Source organism: Pyxicephalus adspersus, chromosome 5 (assembly GCF_032062135.1).
Source record: "Pyxicephalus adspersus chromosome 5, UCB_Pads_2.0, whole genome shotgun sequence".
NCBI lineage: Eukaryota > Metazoa > Chordata > Amphibia > Anura > Pyxicephalidae > Pyxicephalus > Pyxicephalus adspersus.
In genome coordinates this window covers 82,859,451-82,878,296 of record NC_092862.1, presented here as the reverse complement: position 1 = coordinate 82,878,296, position 18,846 = coordinate 82,859,451, and the positions used below count along the sequence as shown (strand labels likewise).

Below are 18,846 nucleotides of genomic sequence, written 5' to 3'. Positions count from 1 at the left end.
TATTTGGACCATAAGACGCAGGGACTTTTTCCCCCCACTTCTGGGGGAAAAAAAGTGCGTCTTGTGGTCCGAAAAATATGGTAGATTTTTTAATTTATTCAATTTATTATTTTTACGATTTTGTGTTTCAAACTTTATTATACTCATATTATAATACTATACTGTAAAATAAATTTTCATGAAAAACAATGTACCGCTTTTAGACATAAAACCGGAAAGGAATGAACCGCTACGGAGGCTAACTGACCATCCTGACTTTTATTTCCATCACCTGCTCACAATTGTCCCATTACCAGCCTGTTCAATGAGCAGAGGACTTCTCTCAAGGTTGCAAGTGTTTTTCAGTGTTGCAATACACTTCTCCAGATCTCTAATGCAAGTTTACAGAAAGGAAACCTGCTCACATATATTCATACTGGAGCTAGTCTTTTTTGTGCATACAGGAGGCACAATGTGCCCCGACAACAATCTTCAACCTTTCAAGTACTTATTTTCCTAGTTACAACACTTATTCTTTAGAAAGTTTAAAGGGCTACTTAGAGTATGTAGACCTCTTAGGTTTTTACCTCCTGTGGGAGTTTTAGCTCCTGCTTAGTTCAACACAGTTCCAATCCACTTGATTCACAATCCAAAAGTAAGCAAGCACAAATGTTTATTCAGAAGCTTACATTACATCTGTAAACACTTAAGCACTTCCAAAAATAGGAAAATATATTTATTAAGTGACAAAAAAAATGTGTTCACAATTTTAAAGGTGAAAAACAGTTGTTTTAGAAACACAGACACACACTCAAACAGTAGTCAAATATCTCACTAATGCAGAGTCAATGTTTAGTGCTGCTGAAAATCAATGCAAGAGCATTTTGTACTACCACCGACAATGCATGTTGTCAACTTGCTGTCAACTAGGCCATGTTTTTCTCCCACTGACAATGGAGTGGAAAAGACTGAGAAAAGTCTGTTTAACTGCTAGGTATTTAGATCAGGAAGATAGAAAGATACAAGGAAGCAAGAAATAATTTATGCTATAAAGAGGATCTAATCATAGGTTCTGCAGTATTCAAGCCCTATATACCCCTTTCCTCTGATTGGTAGTAGTAGTTCAGTAGTCACACAAGTTTTGGGACTCCTCCTGGTTCCAAAAGTTCAGTGGGAAAAAAGAAACCCCCAATGCACAGTACAGGGTCAAACTAAAAAAATACAACTGCAGTCAACTGGAGTTCAGCACGAATGAAGTTAACTATTTCCTCCTCTTTCAGTGCTTTAGTACCTCAGAACATGTCATTCTTTTTTCCTCTTTTCTTGCTACTAACCTATGCAGTAAACTCTTTTGATTTTCACTTCCATTTGGTTCTACCAGTTTGCCTAAGATATAAACTAGTTGCCTCAAGGATGTTAGACTTTATTAGTGCCTACTAACTGGACTGCTGGCATTTTATTCCAAAACATTTTTTTTTAAACTCACCTATCTCAGAAACATCTGTCCAGTGTTCTCCCCAAGAAATTTTTTTCAGCCGGGTGGTGGGATGCTGTAGTCGGGTGGTAAAAAAGGGGGTGTGGCAAAACAGGGCACATTTAGTGCTCCCATTTGTTTACCATGGGTAATCAGTAACCTCTTATTGTTTCAGTATTCTACCTTCTCCCTATACTTTGTTCCAACTTTGTAATGCCTGCCCTGTTAGTATATACAATTTTTCTATTCTATGTATTTTGCCACAACTGTCCTTTGCCGTGTATTGTGACCCAACTTACTAGTGTTCTAAGTTTTAAGAGTGTATTCCTTTGTAGTAGTGTAATAGTATAATGAATTTTGTGTAACAAGTTAGGCTTAGTTCATATTAGCAGCAAAAAAGATTTACCCCTTCTGAGTGACTTCTGGCAACTGCTAGGCACCTAGGATTGATATCAGGCGGTAAGTGGTAGGCACCTAGGATTGATATCAGGCGGAAAGTGCTGGGCTTTTTCAAAGCTAGAAGTTTTTTAAGCAGCGGTGGTTCCTGGCATGAGGAATGGACAAATGTAACCCTACTGCCGGTGTGACTTTAGCCGTACTTCAGATGTGCTCCTGTGTCTATATTCAGTTAAAGTGAACTTTTGTGAAAACTTTTTTTTTTTTCACTTGATTCTTTTACAAAATTAGCCCAGTGGGCCCATGCTGGCTTAGCTTCCACCTTCTCTCTGCATGAGAGTAAACACTTTTTACATTATACGAAAGCCTCTGAAGGTGCATGCACACAAGGAGCAGTGAAGAGCCTCTTGGCATATGTGACACATATATCCCAGGAGGCTGTGGATTCCCCCTTTGGTCTTTACCAAAATGGAAGTGAAGACTGAAGGGGGGAGGTCCTCTCCACAAAAGTGTAAAAACAAAAAAAAAACAAAAAACATTTTTCCATTACATAACAGATAAAGTCACTCTTTAATATAATGTTAAAAATGTGGACATGCTTTAATAGCATCATGCAAGTGATATCAGATGGGGACAAGACAGGCAGTGACCCCCTCTCATCACTGTCCATATTCTATATAAAAACACTGTCTGTGACATTTATCCACAATGTGTAATGATGTCATCGGCAGCACAGTGTGATAGCAATGTGAGTGTAAAAGCTGCATGTCATATTCTGCAGCCTATCAACTCACTGTGTTAAAACCTTCGCATCGCCTAAACCGTTGGTTGTATTAACTTGACATTTTTAAGGTACACGTGGAGGCATAGGAAACTGAAACTGTAGGTGCAAGTGGGGGACACTTGGTGTTAAACTCTTCTAAAATGTAATTAGTATGGCATTATGAGAACATAAATCTCTACCTAGCAAAGTTTGCTGCCTGCTATGTTACACATATCTGTCTGCATCTTACCTCAAACCCCAATTTCCCCAGAATTAAGAGGTGCAGGGAAACAAAAATATAAGTGGAAGTGAGAGACTTGTGGCTATCACCTTTCATCACCATGGCATCATTACAACATTAAAAAAAAACTGTCCATCAAAATGCACTTCTTTGTTACACATGACTGTAACCTTCTAGTACCTCAACCTCAATAAAATTTAGTGGGTGGGAGTTCATTTTCTAATGATGCCATAGTGATGAAGTATTAGGGGATGTTAGTCACTTGTACCTATATTTTTGGTTTCTTACACCTCCCCAATCCCCAATTAAAGTTCAAAATGTTAGTTAAGCGGACATGAATGTGTAACAGGGCAGGGAAACCCATTTTAATGGGCAGAGTGTTTTATGTTCTAATGATGCTGTAGTAATGAGATTGTAAGGGGAGAATGTGCCCGCCACTTGCACCTATATTTTCAGTTTTGTACCCCCCACCTCAGAGAAATTGGGCTTCAAAGAAGAAAAGCAGACAGTGGTTTCATAGGTATAGATTTGTGACAGGTAGGTATATATTTTGGGGCCCACCCCAATGCTCCTTGCTATGTTAGTGGCTCCGGGGTCCCCAGTTTGCATTTTCAATTTGGGACTCCTAGTTGCACTTTTCTCTGAAACAGCAACCCCAAAGTTCAATTTTCATAACTTTTTACATTTGTGACCTCAATATCTTGAAATTCTTTAAAGCTGGGGGGCTGAAATTGTAGTAACTAGTATCTATGAGGGTCCCCTGTGCACTCTAAAAATTACAAGTCATTGTGACATACAGTTTAGAAGATATAGAGGTTCGTACACAGAGCTGTGAGGATGCAGAACCACATGCAGACTTCACACACAGCCCTAGCAGTGGATACATTTCACCAGCAGCTTTTTTTTTTTTTTTTTAAATAGAAATCCCAGCAGTGCTATGAGATGGGGGCGGGGCTGCCTGTGTCTCCTTCATATGAAGGCTGAACTGTGTGCTCACCTCTCATCCCAGTAGCAATCCTCTGAACGGATGAAAGCTGAGCACAGATGGCACAGAGCAGCTTCACTTAGATCTGTGCGGAGGATGAGAGCTGCCGACAAGAGGTGGGCGGGGTATTTACAGCAGCCGGGCGGAGCAACCAGGTAAAAATTCTCTAGGGGGGAGAACTATGCTGTCATTTTAAATGCACACATCTGAAAGCATATGGTTCCCCCATAAATTACAGCAAAACATGGAAATCATAAAAGAACTAAAACATAACAAATTGTATAACAAACAAGTAAATCTTATGAGGTGGGAGTTCATACTTGCCTATGTAGTGACCCTGAAGGTATGAGAATATATGTAGAAAATATTTTGCTTATTAAATTTAAACCAACCAAAACCTAATCCTCTAAACCAAAAATTGTTATACCATTGAGTTTCCTTTTTTTGCTGAACTTTTTAAATAGGATTTTACCACAACCATGCATGTAAGCATGCAATAATGACAGGTTTTGCCATGATTGCCATGATTACAGCTAGATAGGCACCGAACTTGACAGACAAAAAAATCTCAGAGCCAAGTTAATAAATCTGTTGTCCACTTACGTTACCACTTACTGTTGCACGCGTTCTTAAGGGGAATCAAGTTATGTGCAAGCCATTTTAGTGGTACATTTGAATTGTCCCTCATGCCACAAATGTACAGGATTTTATAAGGACACATTGGGAAATTATAAATATTCACTTTAAAAAATAAAATGTCAAGCAATTAACATTATTTGAATATATGTATATGTATGTCAATGTAAAAAATGCATGTTGGCAAAACCAGGAATGTTCCTATTCGATTTGGCAAACAAAAGATTGTAAACCTTTCTATGAGATAGCTCGTGACCTGACTATAGACTAGTAGTCTTAAGAAAACTTACCTCTGAGGCTAAACATTTTATTAAATATTAACAAAAATGTAATAAAATATTTGTTGGTTGAGAGCATATTGACTTTCATCCTAGAGGAGACATATTTCCACGATAAAACTGCAGGAAAAGGGAAAAATTATTACTTACCTTAATTTTCCTTTGCTGAAAAGCTCTAAGTCAGCACACAATGGGTAGAATCCTTTTCCACTCCCACTCTTAGAACCTAATTAGATAAATTCAAGGTGGTACATACACATAGTGTTCCGTAACTAGCCCTCCTCAAAAAATAAGGGTGGGTATATATGCTGACATGAACCTTATCAGGAAAGGGATATAAAGGAAATACGTTTTACAATAATACATTTTCCAATTTTTCACAAGGAAACCAGTAGAAAGACCGTTTCTGACCAAAACAAACAGGGGTTAAGGCTGCCAGTTCAATGCAGTAATTACATAATGTGTGGGCAGGGGACTACACTGCCGCCTTACAGTAGGTGTCCAGGGATACTAGAATAGCTGCTGGGCAGGAAGAGGACATACAACTATTGAACTGTGACCTCTAAAAGGAATTCTAACAGTTTATCTGGAAAAAATATGCAGATGGTTTAGACAATCTCCAGGCATCAATGTCTTACTGTTCTTTGGCAGCCTCTGTAAGGAAGTGTAAGGAGTAGAATTTTGCTGAGTCTTGAGGTCAATATTTTTTGCGCTTTTGTTATGTTTTGTAGATGATTGAATTATGTTGAAACTAGTTGTACTCTTCCTATCAGTAAACTAATGTCTGCTTCCACTCTTTATGCCTTGAAACTCTCTCCTTCCTCCCTTTGGCCATTTATCTGTTTTTCTGACATGAATACCCTGTTCCAAGAGAACCACAAGGACATTTGTCATGTCTGCTAGTTGTCTGTAGTCATGCGATCATGCACTGATCATGCCTTTGAACTGGTATATAAGCTGTGTGCAAACAATAAAGTTTAGAGAATGATTTAACTACATGCTTGAGTTGTGTGTATTACTCGCTCTCCCAGCGTCGCTGTAAACAGAAGCCATCAGAGAGAGGGACAACTGATCGGGGATCAGTAGGAGATTGCCTTAACAGCCTCCATGGGAAAAAAGGAGGTGTACTGAACGACATATACAGTAGCTGCCAAGGTATTCAGATATTCTTGGAGAACACAGCTGTTGTAAAGTTTGCTGGCCAGGAATGTGGAGAGCACATCTCCAGATTAGATGAAAGGTGGGTGTAACCTTCGGGCGTAGGCATGGACAACATCTGGCCGCAATGCCATACAAGAAACACCCTGCCTTCAGTGACAGAAAGCCTAATAAGATTTTTGACCCTTGTCTTAATGCACCCGATACAAGCAAAATCGAGCACAAGATAGGTCCCTTTCCAGTGATCTAGCGTTCTCAGGGATTAATTCTCTGCAATTACCATAAGGAATTGAACGAATAAAGGTGTTATGTGATCAACATTAACCGGCGAACAATGAGAAATCAGAACCCTGACCTTTCAGTGTAATCAACCCAAGTCCTACAGCTAAAGGATTTCCAGATTAAGTTGCATTTGTGGGAACACTGCTCTAATAGTGCTAGGCAAAGCCTATGGCATTCGGCAACCGTGATGGCCCCATGGATAACGCGTCACATTATGAGCAATTGCTGGATATTGTCTTAGTTTTTCAATCAACGCGTTTCACAGAAGATATCTGCTTCCTCAAGACATTGATTGAGGGGGCTTCGGGGGGAGGAGTCACCGCGAACAGACGATTTCACGGAGCTCCTTACTGCTCCGTGTGCTATCTGATCTCACTGCGCTCCTGTAGCCAGCGACTCTCTACTTTGCTCAGAGGAATCACTGTGCAGCTGCGCCTGGGCTCTGCAGACGGCTCCTGGACTCCGCAGCTCCCTGCAGTATCGTGCCTAAACAGGAGGTGGTAACGCGCAGCGCTGGCAAGAGGCCATCTTGGACACAGGGCGCCTGGTTATTTTCTCAATCTCTTCTTTGGGGACACAGATAAGAGCAGTGGACCATCAGTGCCTGGACAAACTGTAGGTAGTGAGCTGAGCTCTTAATTGGGAGGGCTATCTCACTTTAAATGATGGGTGGAAGATCTGAATGCCTCTATGGGGCCCTGTGTTTGACTGGCTTTCCTGGCTGCAGTACCTAACGTAGGACTGCTGCACAGACATCGTTGCAGTAAAAGTTCCAGGGGCTGTTTGATGTTCACTGGTGAATCCTGTACTATTTAGGAGCTGGCCCACAGGTAATTCACTAATCTTAGGGGTAGTAAATTCCCAGAGGAATCAGATGGCCATCTTGTTCTTTGACCCTCTACATCTCTCTGCACTAATGTATCCTAACCCACCTCCATCCTGTCAAGCAGAAGCGACACGAATATTTACTTCAGCATATAGTTGTTCTATATTCTTTGATCAGTATATTTCTGCCCTGGACATTCTTTCTTGAGGATAAAACCTCGATTATACCCCCTAAGTGCTTGGCCTCTGTAATCTATCTTCTACACATCAAAATAATAACTCTTTGGGAGTTGTAACAGACATATTATAAAGAGAAGTTCAAGCTTTTACCAGCCTTTTAAATTTTTGATTCTTGCTTCAGTACAGTTCTGCTCTTTTGCAAGCACAACCATGCTTTGAGGGGACTTTACTGCAACTGAGACTTGGTCTATCTTCAACTTTACATTCATAAGATTTACCCTGCAAGAAACAAAGATTGCTATTTGAAAAAGTTTCCGCCTGCTATCTTCAACCTGGTACTTATAAAATTCGATTCATATTCTGTGTCGGCACTTCCAACAGCCATAATGATGTAAACTTATGGGAGGGAGCTCCCACGCATTTTAATCTATATGTAAGGGGGAGTATTCTTTAGCATCTACTTGAATACAGGAGCCTTGTGTACTACAACCATTGGCAAAGGCAGACCGAACCACAAATCCTGCAGTAAAATGGAGATAGGCACCTTTTTCTCATGCTCACAGACACCCAGTAGACTTGATGAAGGGTCCAGCAACAGCCAATCCTTTTCTCAGGGACCCCCTTCCGAAACAGACTTTAGAGAGATCTCTCAAGAAAGTACCGCCTTACACATACCTTCTCCTACCTCTGATGTTAAGGCAACTCACCCTCCTCAGAGTCCTGGGAGACCTGGTCTGAAGGATAACTGGGACAGAGATGAGCACTTAAAATCTTTACCTACAAAAGGCAACTTTGAGTCTTATCTCCAAAGGATTCAAGATTCATTTGAATCTGAGCTAAACAATCTACCATCTGCTCTGGGTTCCAGAATTGAGGAAGTGGAGCAGGTCACAGAGGATCTGCGCTCCCACGTCCAGTGCCACACTCTGAAGGATCACTCTGCCCTTATTCAACAACTGTTCTAGCTACAAAATATACCTGGAAAATCGAAGTTGTAGGTATAATATCAGAGTCAGGGGCTTGCCGGTGTCAATTGAGGCAAAAGATCTCAATGAAGTCGCTACCAACATCTTTAATGGCCTTCTACAAAAAACAAACAAAGGACAATTATATAGAGATTGACAGAATACACAGGTAACCCAGGAAATCTAAAATCCAGAATCCAGCCAGACCTAGAGATGTACTGTGCAGAGTACATTCATATCATTTAAAGGAAACTATAATGAGGCAGGAGTAAAGATGAGTTTAACCAATTCAATTTCTTACAGAAATATTCCACTAAACTTTAAATCTTAGAAGGGCATTGAAACCTCTGTTGGATCTGCTTCTCGACAACAACATTAGTTACAAATGGGGGTTCCCATTCCAATTGATAGCTCATAAGGGCAACAAATCAGCGACCTTTCAGAACCTTGGTGACCTGGCTAACTAACTGGGAACACTTCAGCTGCCTCAAGTCTTATTACCGGACTGGCCGAAAGAACCTATGCTAATTACTCCACCTGTCCCTTCAGAATGGCAACAAGTAGGAAGAAGATCAATCAAAGCTTCAGCGGCGCAATCATCTTTAGATCCTACTTGATTTGGTTCGATATTGCCGCATTTCTATCATTAGTTTGTACACTTATAGGTGTTGTGGACCATTAATATGTCGGTAATATATGCTTGTTGATATGATATGATTTATAACATTTTCTACCTGCACCACTGGTTATGTGCTTATGGAAAGATATATTCCTTTTATGTTTGTTACGATTGGAAGTAAGAGCTAGCCTCCACATTGTCGAACTACCCTCTATAAGGGAACTGACACATTTGTTTTGTGTCATTAACGTTTTTGTTATTTTTGTCACAAGCACTATTTAATAACTCCTTAATAGTAGCAACAAAGTGACAAAAAATTGTTATATACTCAGGGACAATCCTGACCCCCCCCCCCCCTTTTTTTTTCCTCCTTCCCCATTGTAGTTCATAATGGCTATTATTAAAATTATCTCCTAATGTCAAGGGGCTCAACACTCCAGAAAAACGCTCTACTTTGTTGTCAGATTTGCACAGACTGAGGGCCCAGGTGTGCCCAATCTTACCAACAGAAGATTCCTTCTTGCTTACCACAGTTGCGCTGGGGACTCCAAAACAAAGAGTGTGAGTATATTTTTATCCTCTGTTCATTGACAGTTAAAAGAAAAGAGAGTTTGTAATGAGGGCAGATTTGTCTTTCTTAAAGGTCTTTTAGAGGGTAATTTGGTTACGCTTGCAGCTATTTATCTCCCCAACACTAACCAAACCCCTTACTTAACCAGGTATTAGAACAATTAGACGATTTTAACGAGGGAACCCTTATTTTAGGAGGAGATCTTAATTTCACCCCGGTCCCAGTTCAAGATGCCTCTCAACGATTTCTTAACACCCCCCCAGAGACCTAACAGAGGAGTTCTTAAAGTTTATCCATTTATTATTTCAGTATCAATTGATGGATGTGTGGTGTTTGCTCCACCCCTCCGAAAAAGAAAACACATTCTATTCCCCCCCCCCCCCATGTACTCCAGGATTGATCATTTTTGGTTAAATTACTCAGATTTGCAAAGAGTCAAGAAATGATCCATTGGCTCAATCACATTCTCAGACCATGCTCCAATTTCTCTCCCCCTTGAGGTATCTCATACGGAACCTAAAACGTGGAGATGGTACCTAAATGAATCTCTCTTGCAGGATGCGGTGGTGGCGGTGGATTTCTCTTCTGAACTTTCCCATTATTTTATTATCAATACTGACTCTGACCCCATGATAATATGGGAGGCTCACAAAACAGTCATTCGAGGCGTTTTGATAAAACATGGGTCCAGATTGAAAAAAGCTTGCCAAAAGGAGACAGACAATTTGTTATCCCTAATTCATAAATAATGAAATTAACACAAAAGATCTAAGGATGATAATCAATTCATGGAATTGCATGTACTAAGGGAAAAGCTTTCATCCCTATATTTAGGCAAAGCTAAGGCTGCCCTAGCAAAATTTCAGAAGGTTTTTTATGTACACGGAAATAGAAGTAGCCGTATACTGGCCAATGCCCTGAGAGAGCAAAAAGACTTGCTCTTTTGTGCCATTTTTGACAAATAAGACTGGCAAGAAAATGTTTCTCACTAAAGAGATAGCGGACTCCTTTCGTAATTATTACGTTGTATAATCTTCCTAGGCCTTTATCCTCGGAACCTAAGGACCATAGCGTAGCAGCAATCAGAACTTATTTAGAGGAATCTGACATGCCTTTATTACATCTAAAAGTAGGGAGCCTTTAGAAACTCCCATTCCCCCAGAGGAACTGAGGCAGGCAATTTAAACTACCCCTATGGGCAAGGCCCCAGGCCCAGATGGCCTGTCATTTGCCTATTATAAGGCATTTACAGACAAATTAGAACCACAATTTTTAGAGACCTTCAATTCCCTGGTTTTAGGAAATAGGATGCCCCAAGATTCACTGAGGGCTATAACCACTGTCCTACCAAAGGAGGGCAATAATCCTTCTTTATGTTCAAATTACTGGCCCATATCTTTGCTTAACCAAGATGTAAAGCTTTTTACAAAAAATCTGGCTTCAAGGTTGCTTAATGTGCTCCAGAAACTAGTACATTATGATCGAGTGGGATTCCTGCCTTCTAGGGAGGCAAGAGATATCACGACAAGGGTAACTAATTGGATCCACCATGCTAAGTCTAAAAATGTACCTTTGATATTGCTCTTCACTGATGCAGAAAAGGCTTTCAACCAGGTGGATTGGACTTTTATGGAACTGACTCTAGCTCACATCGGTTTAGGCCCACACATGCTTTCTTGGATGGGGTCCATTTACTCTTCCCCTACAGTCGTAGTCAGGGTGAATGGGTATCTCTCAAATTCGTTCCCCTATATAAAATGGCACAAGACAGGGTTGCCCCCTTTCTCCTTTAATTTTTTTTTTTTAGAACCATTGCTACGTAGGATTCGCTCCAATTCACTTACTGATGTGCTGGAAATGGGTAACTCCAAAAAAAAAATTGCGGCTTTTGCTGATGATCTGTTATTTGCAATCACAAATCCGTTGGATCTCTTTCCCCAGTTTAGTGAGTGAATTAGAGTATAGTGCATGGTAAAATTTTGAAATCAATATTTCCAAATCTGCCGCCCTCAATATCTCACTCACATCGGCACTGTTTTCTACGGTGAAACATTTTTTTAGCTTTAAATGGAAACTAGATTACATTAGCTATTTGGGCACTACAATTCCTAGAGTCTTGTCTGCTCGGCTAAACTTCATCAGTTCTTTCCAGATGAGTCAGATAAGTGTTGGAGATGCCTAACGGCAGTGGGTTCCCTACTAGATATTTTTTGGGAATGCCCCTTTTACGTCAATTTTGGGACACGACACGATCATTAATTCAACGGATGACTGATACACACATTCCAAACGACCCAGCATTTTTTCTCCTTCAGCACAATTCCTTCTCAACTAAAAGAGATCAGTGATTAGACACATGATAGTGGCAGCTTCATCATGTGTTGCTGCCCATTGGCCAAAACTGGAGCCTGGAGCCATCTTAGCCAGTTGAAGAGGGAAACACAGCCCCCGGTTAGCCCAATTGACCCCAGAGCTTGCTACCAAGGAAAACCTTAAGATTAGGTTCCCCAGTTTGTGGTTGGTCAAGAAAGCAACAGGTGCACTAGTGGGGTGAAGACCACTGGAACACAGCCAGTAGATTTTTGATGTAAAGGTCATTTATTGTTGACTACAGTCCTTAAAATAATGAATGACAACTGAGAAGATCTTGTCTGTTCAATAAGCACAGAATGATGGTTTTCATTTCCCTTCTGGATATTGGTAATGTTGAGACCTTTGTGCCCATGCCTTTAATGTATCATGTCGCCATAAATGACATTGTCTTGCAGGCTTGCACGATTTTTCCCAGATTTTTCCCAATGGTGGCAGAATGTGTTTAACTCCCAAACAGTACCCAATGTTAAAACTGTAGCTTAGTGCCTAGATTATTTAGGTCTGAGTGGGAAGAAGGAGACTTCTCTAAATTCATCATCCACCCAAGTCTTTTAATGGAGATGAAGGGATCTCTTATGGCCCAATTGGGGAATATTGTGTGAGTAATGACAGATAAAAATCTCTTTTTGTCCTAAAGAGGCCACATCTTCCAAATATAATTTTGTGAAAACTCTGGATCACATGAATAGCCTGAAGGTAATACGACTGGAAAAAGGGTTGCATGCAAAGCAGGAAAAAATAAGAAATGTCCGATAGTCTTGATATGGAGGAACAGGGAAATAGGCATGGAGACTTATGGAGGCTACATCTCCGAGGATCTGCTATTTGACTCATAGAGCCATTTCATATCTATGACTGATATCAGTTTTCTTGAAATAAATGGAAGAACCACCCATGAAACATTATTCCTAAGGTACATGGATAATTTCCCCCCTGTGACAACAGGGTCTTCACATGCATCCTCTTCTCCAACAGGCCTCCTAAATTGGCCCTTTTTTGTATTATTAGGAGTCTGCCTTGGAAAATTAATCATTACTACTTCGCTGGTAGTTCTGGCAACAGCATATAGTAGTTGATCACCGTGGATGTTTTGTCTCTTATAGAAAACTATGCACCAACCATGCTTGGAGATGGGGTCTGACACACAAGGCTTGAGTCCAAGGGCTCTTTTCTGGTGCCAAAAGCATACTTCTGGCCACATATTTGAAAATGTAAATGTTCTGGCCAGCGGACCCCGCTGGGAGGATGCACCAGCCAGAGCTGTGGACCATGTAACCCGTGCAGTTCCCTGGCTCGTGGAATGGGCGGGCTGTCTCCCCAAACATAACCCACCCACTCTCCCACTTTCTTTTTAGCACGATTTTTAGTCCTTTATTGGACAGAAGCTAGAAATGCAATGCATTTGATAACCATGTATATCAGCTGACAGACTCTCCTTAGTCGGTGCTTAGTGAACTTGCTGCCTGACTATACTTACCCCTGCACAGCACTGGAACATAATTTTTATCCAAACCACAGCACAAAGATGACATTTCAATGCACAGTATTGCAGGGTACTCTACCATAAACATTACACAGTGAAACTAAGCGATAGCTTCAATGCAGGCAACTCAACAAGGGCTTTAAACTCACAACCTCGTAGTGCTTGTTATGTTGAACACTGGCTCCTAAGCAGAGACTAAACAGATCTAATTGCATCATCCAGATCCTCCACCAGATGTGACATTTGTAGCAATCACGGAACTTGACTTATCTGTCTGCAAAACAAGACACATCTGAACACATGCTGATGTGTGTCTGTACACAGTGCTCCTGCAGCAAGTCTGCTCTTTAAGGAAACAGTATTTATGCACATAAATGGCTCCACAAACAAGAATTTTATGGTATACATAAAAGATATAAAGTTTTCATTGAGGTGTCTCACCAGCAAACACATAAGGTGGATTTCAGGATTCACATTATGATCCAAACATTACCATACATCTGTGCCATAGATGGAATGTGTGAAGATTTGTTGCTTAAAATTATCAAGTACTACATCATGGCCCAAAGCACCAGCAGTGGGGCTCCCCTCCAAGGTGACCTTTAGTAACCATACAGGGGAAACTTCAACTGGATAGTTGTCAGCCAGAGATTTACTACAGCCAGGTTGGTGGCTACACTAGTGCTGAGAGTACACAGGAGGAAAAAAGATGAAACACTAGGTGTATAAACCAACTTAAATTTATCTAGTTGGGTCCTGAGAGTGGGAGTAGAAAGGGATTAACCCATCACGTGCTGACATGGAGCAGTTAGGAAACAATTTTTTTCATTTGCTATAATAGTGTCCTCTAACATCAATGTAGAACCTACCTTTTACTTGCCTTCCTGTGCCCATATTGGGTCACTCGTTAATCTCTACAAAGTAATATTTTGGTACTTATTTTTTTTCTGTTCCTAATAAACTGCATCTTGATAAATCTTTATTTAATTTTACTGATCCCCTAAAGTGTTTATACACACAATATGCAGAAATCAGGGGTCATTTATGTCTGAATTCCAATTGCAGTAACCTATCATGGATGGAACCAGGAGTTACCATTATTCCTCATCATGTAGGTTTTCATAGATTTAGTTATAAGTCGAAGTTTGAGGGGAGGGGTACTAGAAAACAAAATTGATGGCCAGATCACAGAAGCGAATTTAACACAGTAGCACTAAGCACCTAATGCAAGCTCCATAAAGAATAAACAAGGCAGAATCCTGGTATAGTCTACACTGCACATCTTACTCACATAGAAAAAAGGTCTTAAAAAAAATAAGATCAGAGAAAGCAATCATCATGGCTTTGAGCCTGAACCACTACATGAATCTCCAGATTAGGATAACATGGCAATACAGTACCCTAATGTTCTAGCCTACTGTATGCAGAAATCTAATCCACAGTTCATGAGATGCTGTGTCCCCTCCATGAATATTGGGAAAAAATATGCATATATATGTCAGAGATTTGTCTGTCACATGTTCAACGGCATTAATATTTGTTGAGGTAAAAACAAGAATTTGTTATATGATATTTAAAAAAAATCAAGAATAAGACCTGGGATCTAATTTCTCTATATCAAAAAAGGAATATGCTTCATAACACAATTTTCATATATAAGCTCCTGCATGATATTAGTAAAAAACAGCTTACAGCTTGGGACTGTAAGTTTACCAGACATAAATAAGGCAATTCTTGCTATTCAAATGCATTAACATTTAACACACTAACTAATTTAACATTTATACTCACCAATGAGCATATATCTAACCACCATCCACAAATAAGTGGGAAAACACCAATTTCTACAACCACTAGTAAAGAAACCTTGTGGGGGGAAAAAGAAAGAAAAATAAAGTTCTGGTCACAAAATATAGCCTACAAAAAATGAAAGCAGACATTAATCAACATCCCAACATTACTCACATACGGATATTATGCCTAATACCATAATTCAGGAACTCTTTTCAAAATTCCAGTAAATTTAGTAAAAACCACCCTAGGACACCTAATCCACTACATAGCATGGGCCTAAGAAAGCGGGTTTGCCATGTGTTGAGAGTGCTGTAGCATTCAGTGTCTTCTTGTGTAGAAGTTTTACCACTTTACCTTGTTTGCTCTCATTCAGTTGTCTCTTAATTTCTCTTCCTTGCTCTGTTCATTCATTTTTAATTCAAAAGATATACTCTAGTTGATAGAGCAAGAATACTTGGTTATTTAAGGACTTTACATATGTATATCCTTTATAATTGTTTACACAAAGCTGAACCTAGGTTAAGATCTAGACATTGATTTTTTTTTCAGTTTTTACAGCAAAACATCTCGTAAACACAGCATACAGGGTGATAGGTACATCCGATAATGGTACATTATCATGATGTATTTCCTATTTGAAATACTTAAAAAATTGAGGAAGGTGTCATTAGTTATGTATCTTGCTTATATATCAAATATTTTCCTTTAAATGAACATAATTTCACTGACCTGCCTGATGTTTTCCCCCTTATATTATATATGTAACAGATGATTGTTGATAAAAAAATATATATATTATATATAACTCATTTTAATCCTTTAACCCAAGTTCCATAGTAAAAAAAAAAAAAAAAAGCCAAACAAATTTGCTTATATCAGTCTTTTTTTGCATCATGATGCCTTTCCTATTTGAAATACTTAAAAAATGGGAGGAAGACGTCATTAGTTATGGTATCTTGCTTACATCTCAAAAATGTTTCATTAAACAAATATATCTTCAATGACCTGCCTGATGGTTTTCCCCCTTAAATTATATATGTAATAGATGTATTTGTAATAAAAAAAAATTTATAAAACCCATTGTAATCCTTTAACCCAAGTTTCATTTAAAAAAATTTAATAAAAATAAGCAGTAAGCAAATTTGCTTCTTTTTTTTAGGTCCCCCTTTTCTTTTAACACTATGTATTAAAACTACCTGATGGTTTTTAAGCACAGTTTTGATCATTTGAGCAATAACATTGGAAATAAATCCTTTGGAAAGTGTGTATATTTCATGATGACAAAAAGTTCCTGATAAAATATTTTTTAAATAAAATAGTACTGTGTAAAAAATAGATAATACATACTCATTTTTGATTGAACTCATTAGGAATGAATTGTTATTTATAGATCTCCTATTGCTGAAGAAGCAGACATAGATTTTTCGAAACGTGTTAAAGTTTTTAGAAAACACCTCACTTGGAGAGGTTCCTATTGGGAGATCTATCAAGTGCTTTACCTTTAGCAAGTGCTTGGTTTTATATTTTGTACATTGTATGTTTTTACATTCTTCACAAATAAAATTTTATGTGATTTTACCTATTTGCTATATTCAATACAAGCCTGACCTTAGAAGTATCCACAAAATTTGGTTTCCCCAAGGGAAACAGCATTGTCTTTCCTACCTGATGGTTTTTGTTACATAAGGAAGTGGGCATGGAAAACATAGATGATACTAGTTAAACTACAAATGTTGAAGGAACTTAAAGCTGAACTTCAGGAACAAAGACTTTGGAATATTTTTCAATAGCTGAAAATGTTATAAACCTACCCCAAATATGCTTTAGCAAACCCAGATATTGCTTTGAAAAGTAGCAGTGACATAATCGTGCTACATATGGCCTGTGTGGAGAACACAGCCGTGGGAGTTCTCCTACAATAGTTTACCTTTAGAAGGCTAAAGGGGCAAAGTGAGGGCACAGATGGGAAGAAATACATGAATGACCCAAGTAAGAACACATAAGCCTCTTGTGCTTAGACTTTGGATATTCAACTCCAGTCCTCAAAGGGCCATAAATAGACCAGATTTTTCATACAAGTTTTTTTTAAAACTATTTGTAAACCACACTATATTACATTACCCAAGGTCTCACAAATCTTAAAAATGTGTGTGGATATTGGCCCTCAAGGACTCAAGTGGTACAGGCCCAATTTGGACAATATTTGTTTAGCCCACACTTCTGCTTTTAACCTATTATCCTTCCAGCTTTCAGATTTTAAAACTTTTACTATTAGAGAATTATCCTCAGTTACGGATGCATTAAAAATGTAACCCCTCTAAAGAAGTGGCTGGCAGTTTTGAAAGATTATATGCTCATGTCTCTGTTGTTTCTTAGGTTGAGCAGTTCATCTTTGCTCAAAATATATTTGGTCATGAAATGATTCAGTAACATATCTGTATGTAGCTAAAGTAAGTGAAACCTTGGGATTATCATAATTTATATATTAAAATTAGGATTGTAAACTCTGAATGGCAGGGTTCTTCTTATTCTCCTTCTGCGTCTCTGTTTGAATTTGTCTATTATCTAAGTTTGTAATCGGCAACCCTCTACTTAGCACGGTAATATGTTCATGCTTTTTAATTAAAGGTTAAATGTAAAATAAATAAATCATTTACAAGTACACAGAAAATATGAAGCCTGTTTCAACAATTTATATTTACCTTCACAACAATATAACAGATGCCTAATAAACGTCGAGATCTTTGAAATTTTACAACTGCTGCCAAGCCCTGAAAAGGGGTGTCAAGGAAAATGGATTTTTAGATTACAAAGTCGATTATGCTTATAATGAGCATAAACAATTCAACAGTATTGTACTTATCTGCAACCTAAATAAAAAGGAAAAACTGAAAGGAAAAACTGAAAGGAAAAACTTTATTACAAAATGTTCAAAAATTGTCAAATAATGAACCAAAACAAAACTAAAAAAATGTGCTCTAAATCTAACAAAGTGGATGAATTAAACTGAAGTTGAATTCTACTTAAAGTTCATCTAAAATGTAACTAGATAAAATGTGGTTTACTATAGCACTGTGCATCAAACAACTGTAATTTTCCCTGTGGGATACGGGTTTCACCTTTCTTATTTCCCTAATATTGCAGCCGATTTAGTATCTTCTTGTTAATGTGTAAACACACCACCATCAGCCTCACATGACTTTTCTAGATAGATATACAAATAGTGATAGCAAGGTTTGTCAGCATACCTGCCTGCAGGTTCAAATATGGGGAAGAGGAAAAAGCAGCAGCACAACAGATAAAGCTATCACCCCCATAGCAGACAGAAAAAAAGGAGCCTTCATAGAAGGATCAACAAGCATACTGTATTAATAAAGCTACAGATTAAAAAAAAAAAAAAAATGCTGAAGTTACATTAACATGTTCAATCTTCTATGAAACTTCAAAATGAGCCTTCAAGGAGATGTCAACATATGCATTTGTATATATACACTTTGAATCAGTGATGTGGTCATTAATGTAATAAATATAGTCACAGAGCATGTGTGCCATTTCACAAACCTCAAATTGTAGCAATGGTTAATTTTGTCCAATATGTCTAACCGAAAGAAAAGCAGCACACTAATGACATCACCTACATACATGACAACTATCATCTTTTAAACTCTCAGAATTAGACTGACATCACTTAATAATTAATCTGTGTTATAGTTCACTGTGCATCAGGAAGGTCAGAAGTGTCAAGTCAATTAGCCAATATAAGAGTTAAGAAAAGTGAAATGGAAGCCCATTGTGGAGGGTAAGAGGGCTCTGCAGAAGTAAAGTTAAGTGAATTTTTTTTAAT

The 18,846-nt window shown here is 38.7% G+C and overlaps 1 protein-coding gene across 6 annotated transcripts in view; it reads right to left on the bottom strand.

Annotated features, from left to right (window-relative positions):
* MARCHF6 (membrane associated ring-CH-type finger 6) overlaps positions 1 to 18,846 on the bottom strand; it is a 314,477-nt gene that overhangs the window by 199,573 nt on the left and 96,058 nt on the right. For 4 of the 6 annotated variants that reach the window (XR_011920873.1, XM_072411957.1, XM_072411959.1 and 1 more), the window contains 2 exons: positions 17,705 to 17,773; positions 15,000 to 15,074 (listed from right to left, as the gene is read on the bottom strand). The exons of 1 other annotated variant lie outside the window; for it this stretch is intronic. Coding sequence is in view for 4 of the 5 variants with exons in the window: in XM_072411957.1 (XP_072268058.1) it covers positions 15,000 to 15,074; positions 17,705 to 17,773 (144 nt within the window). In the remaining variant the exon portion in view is untranslated. The remainder of the gene's footprint in view (positions 1 to 14,999; positions 15,075 to 17,704; positions 17,774 to 18,846) is intronic. One more of the 6 variants, XM_072411960.1, reaches the window with a different exon arrangement.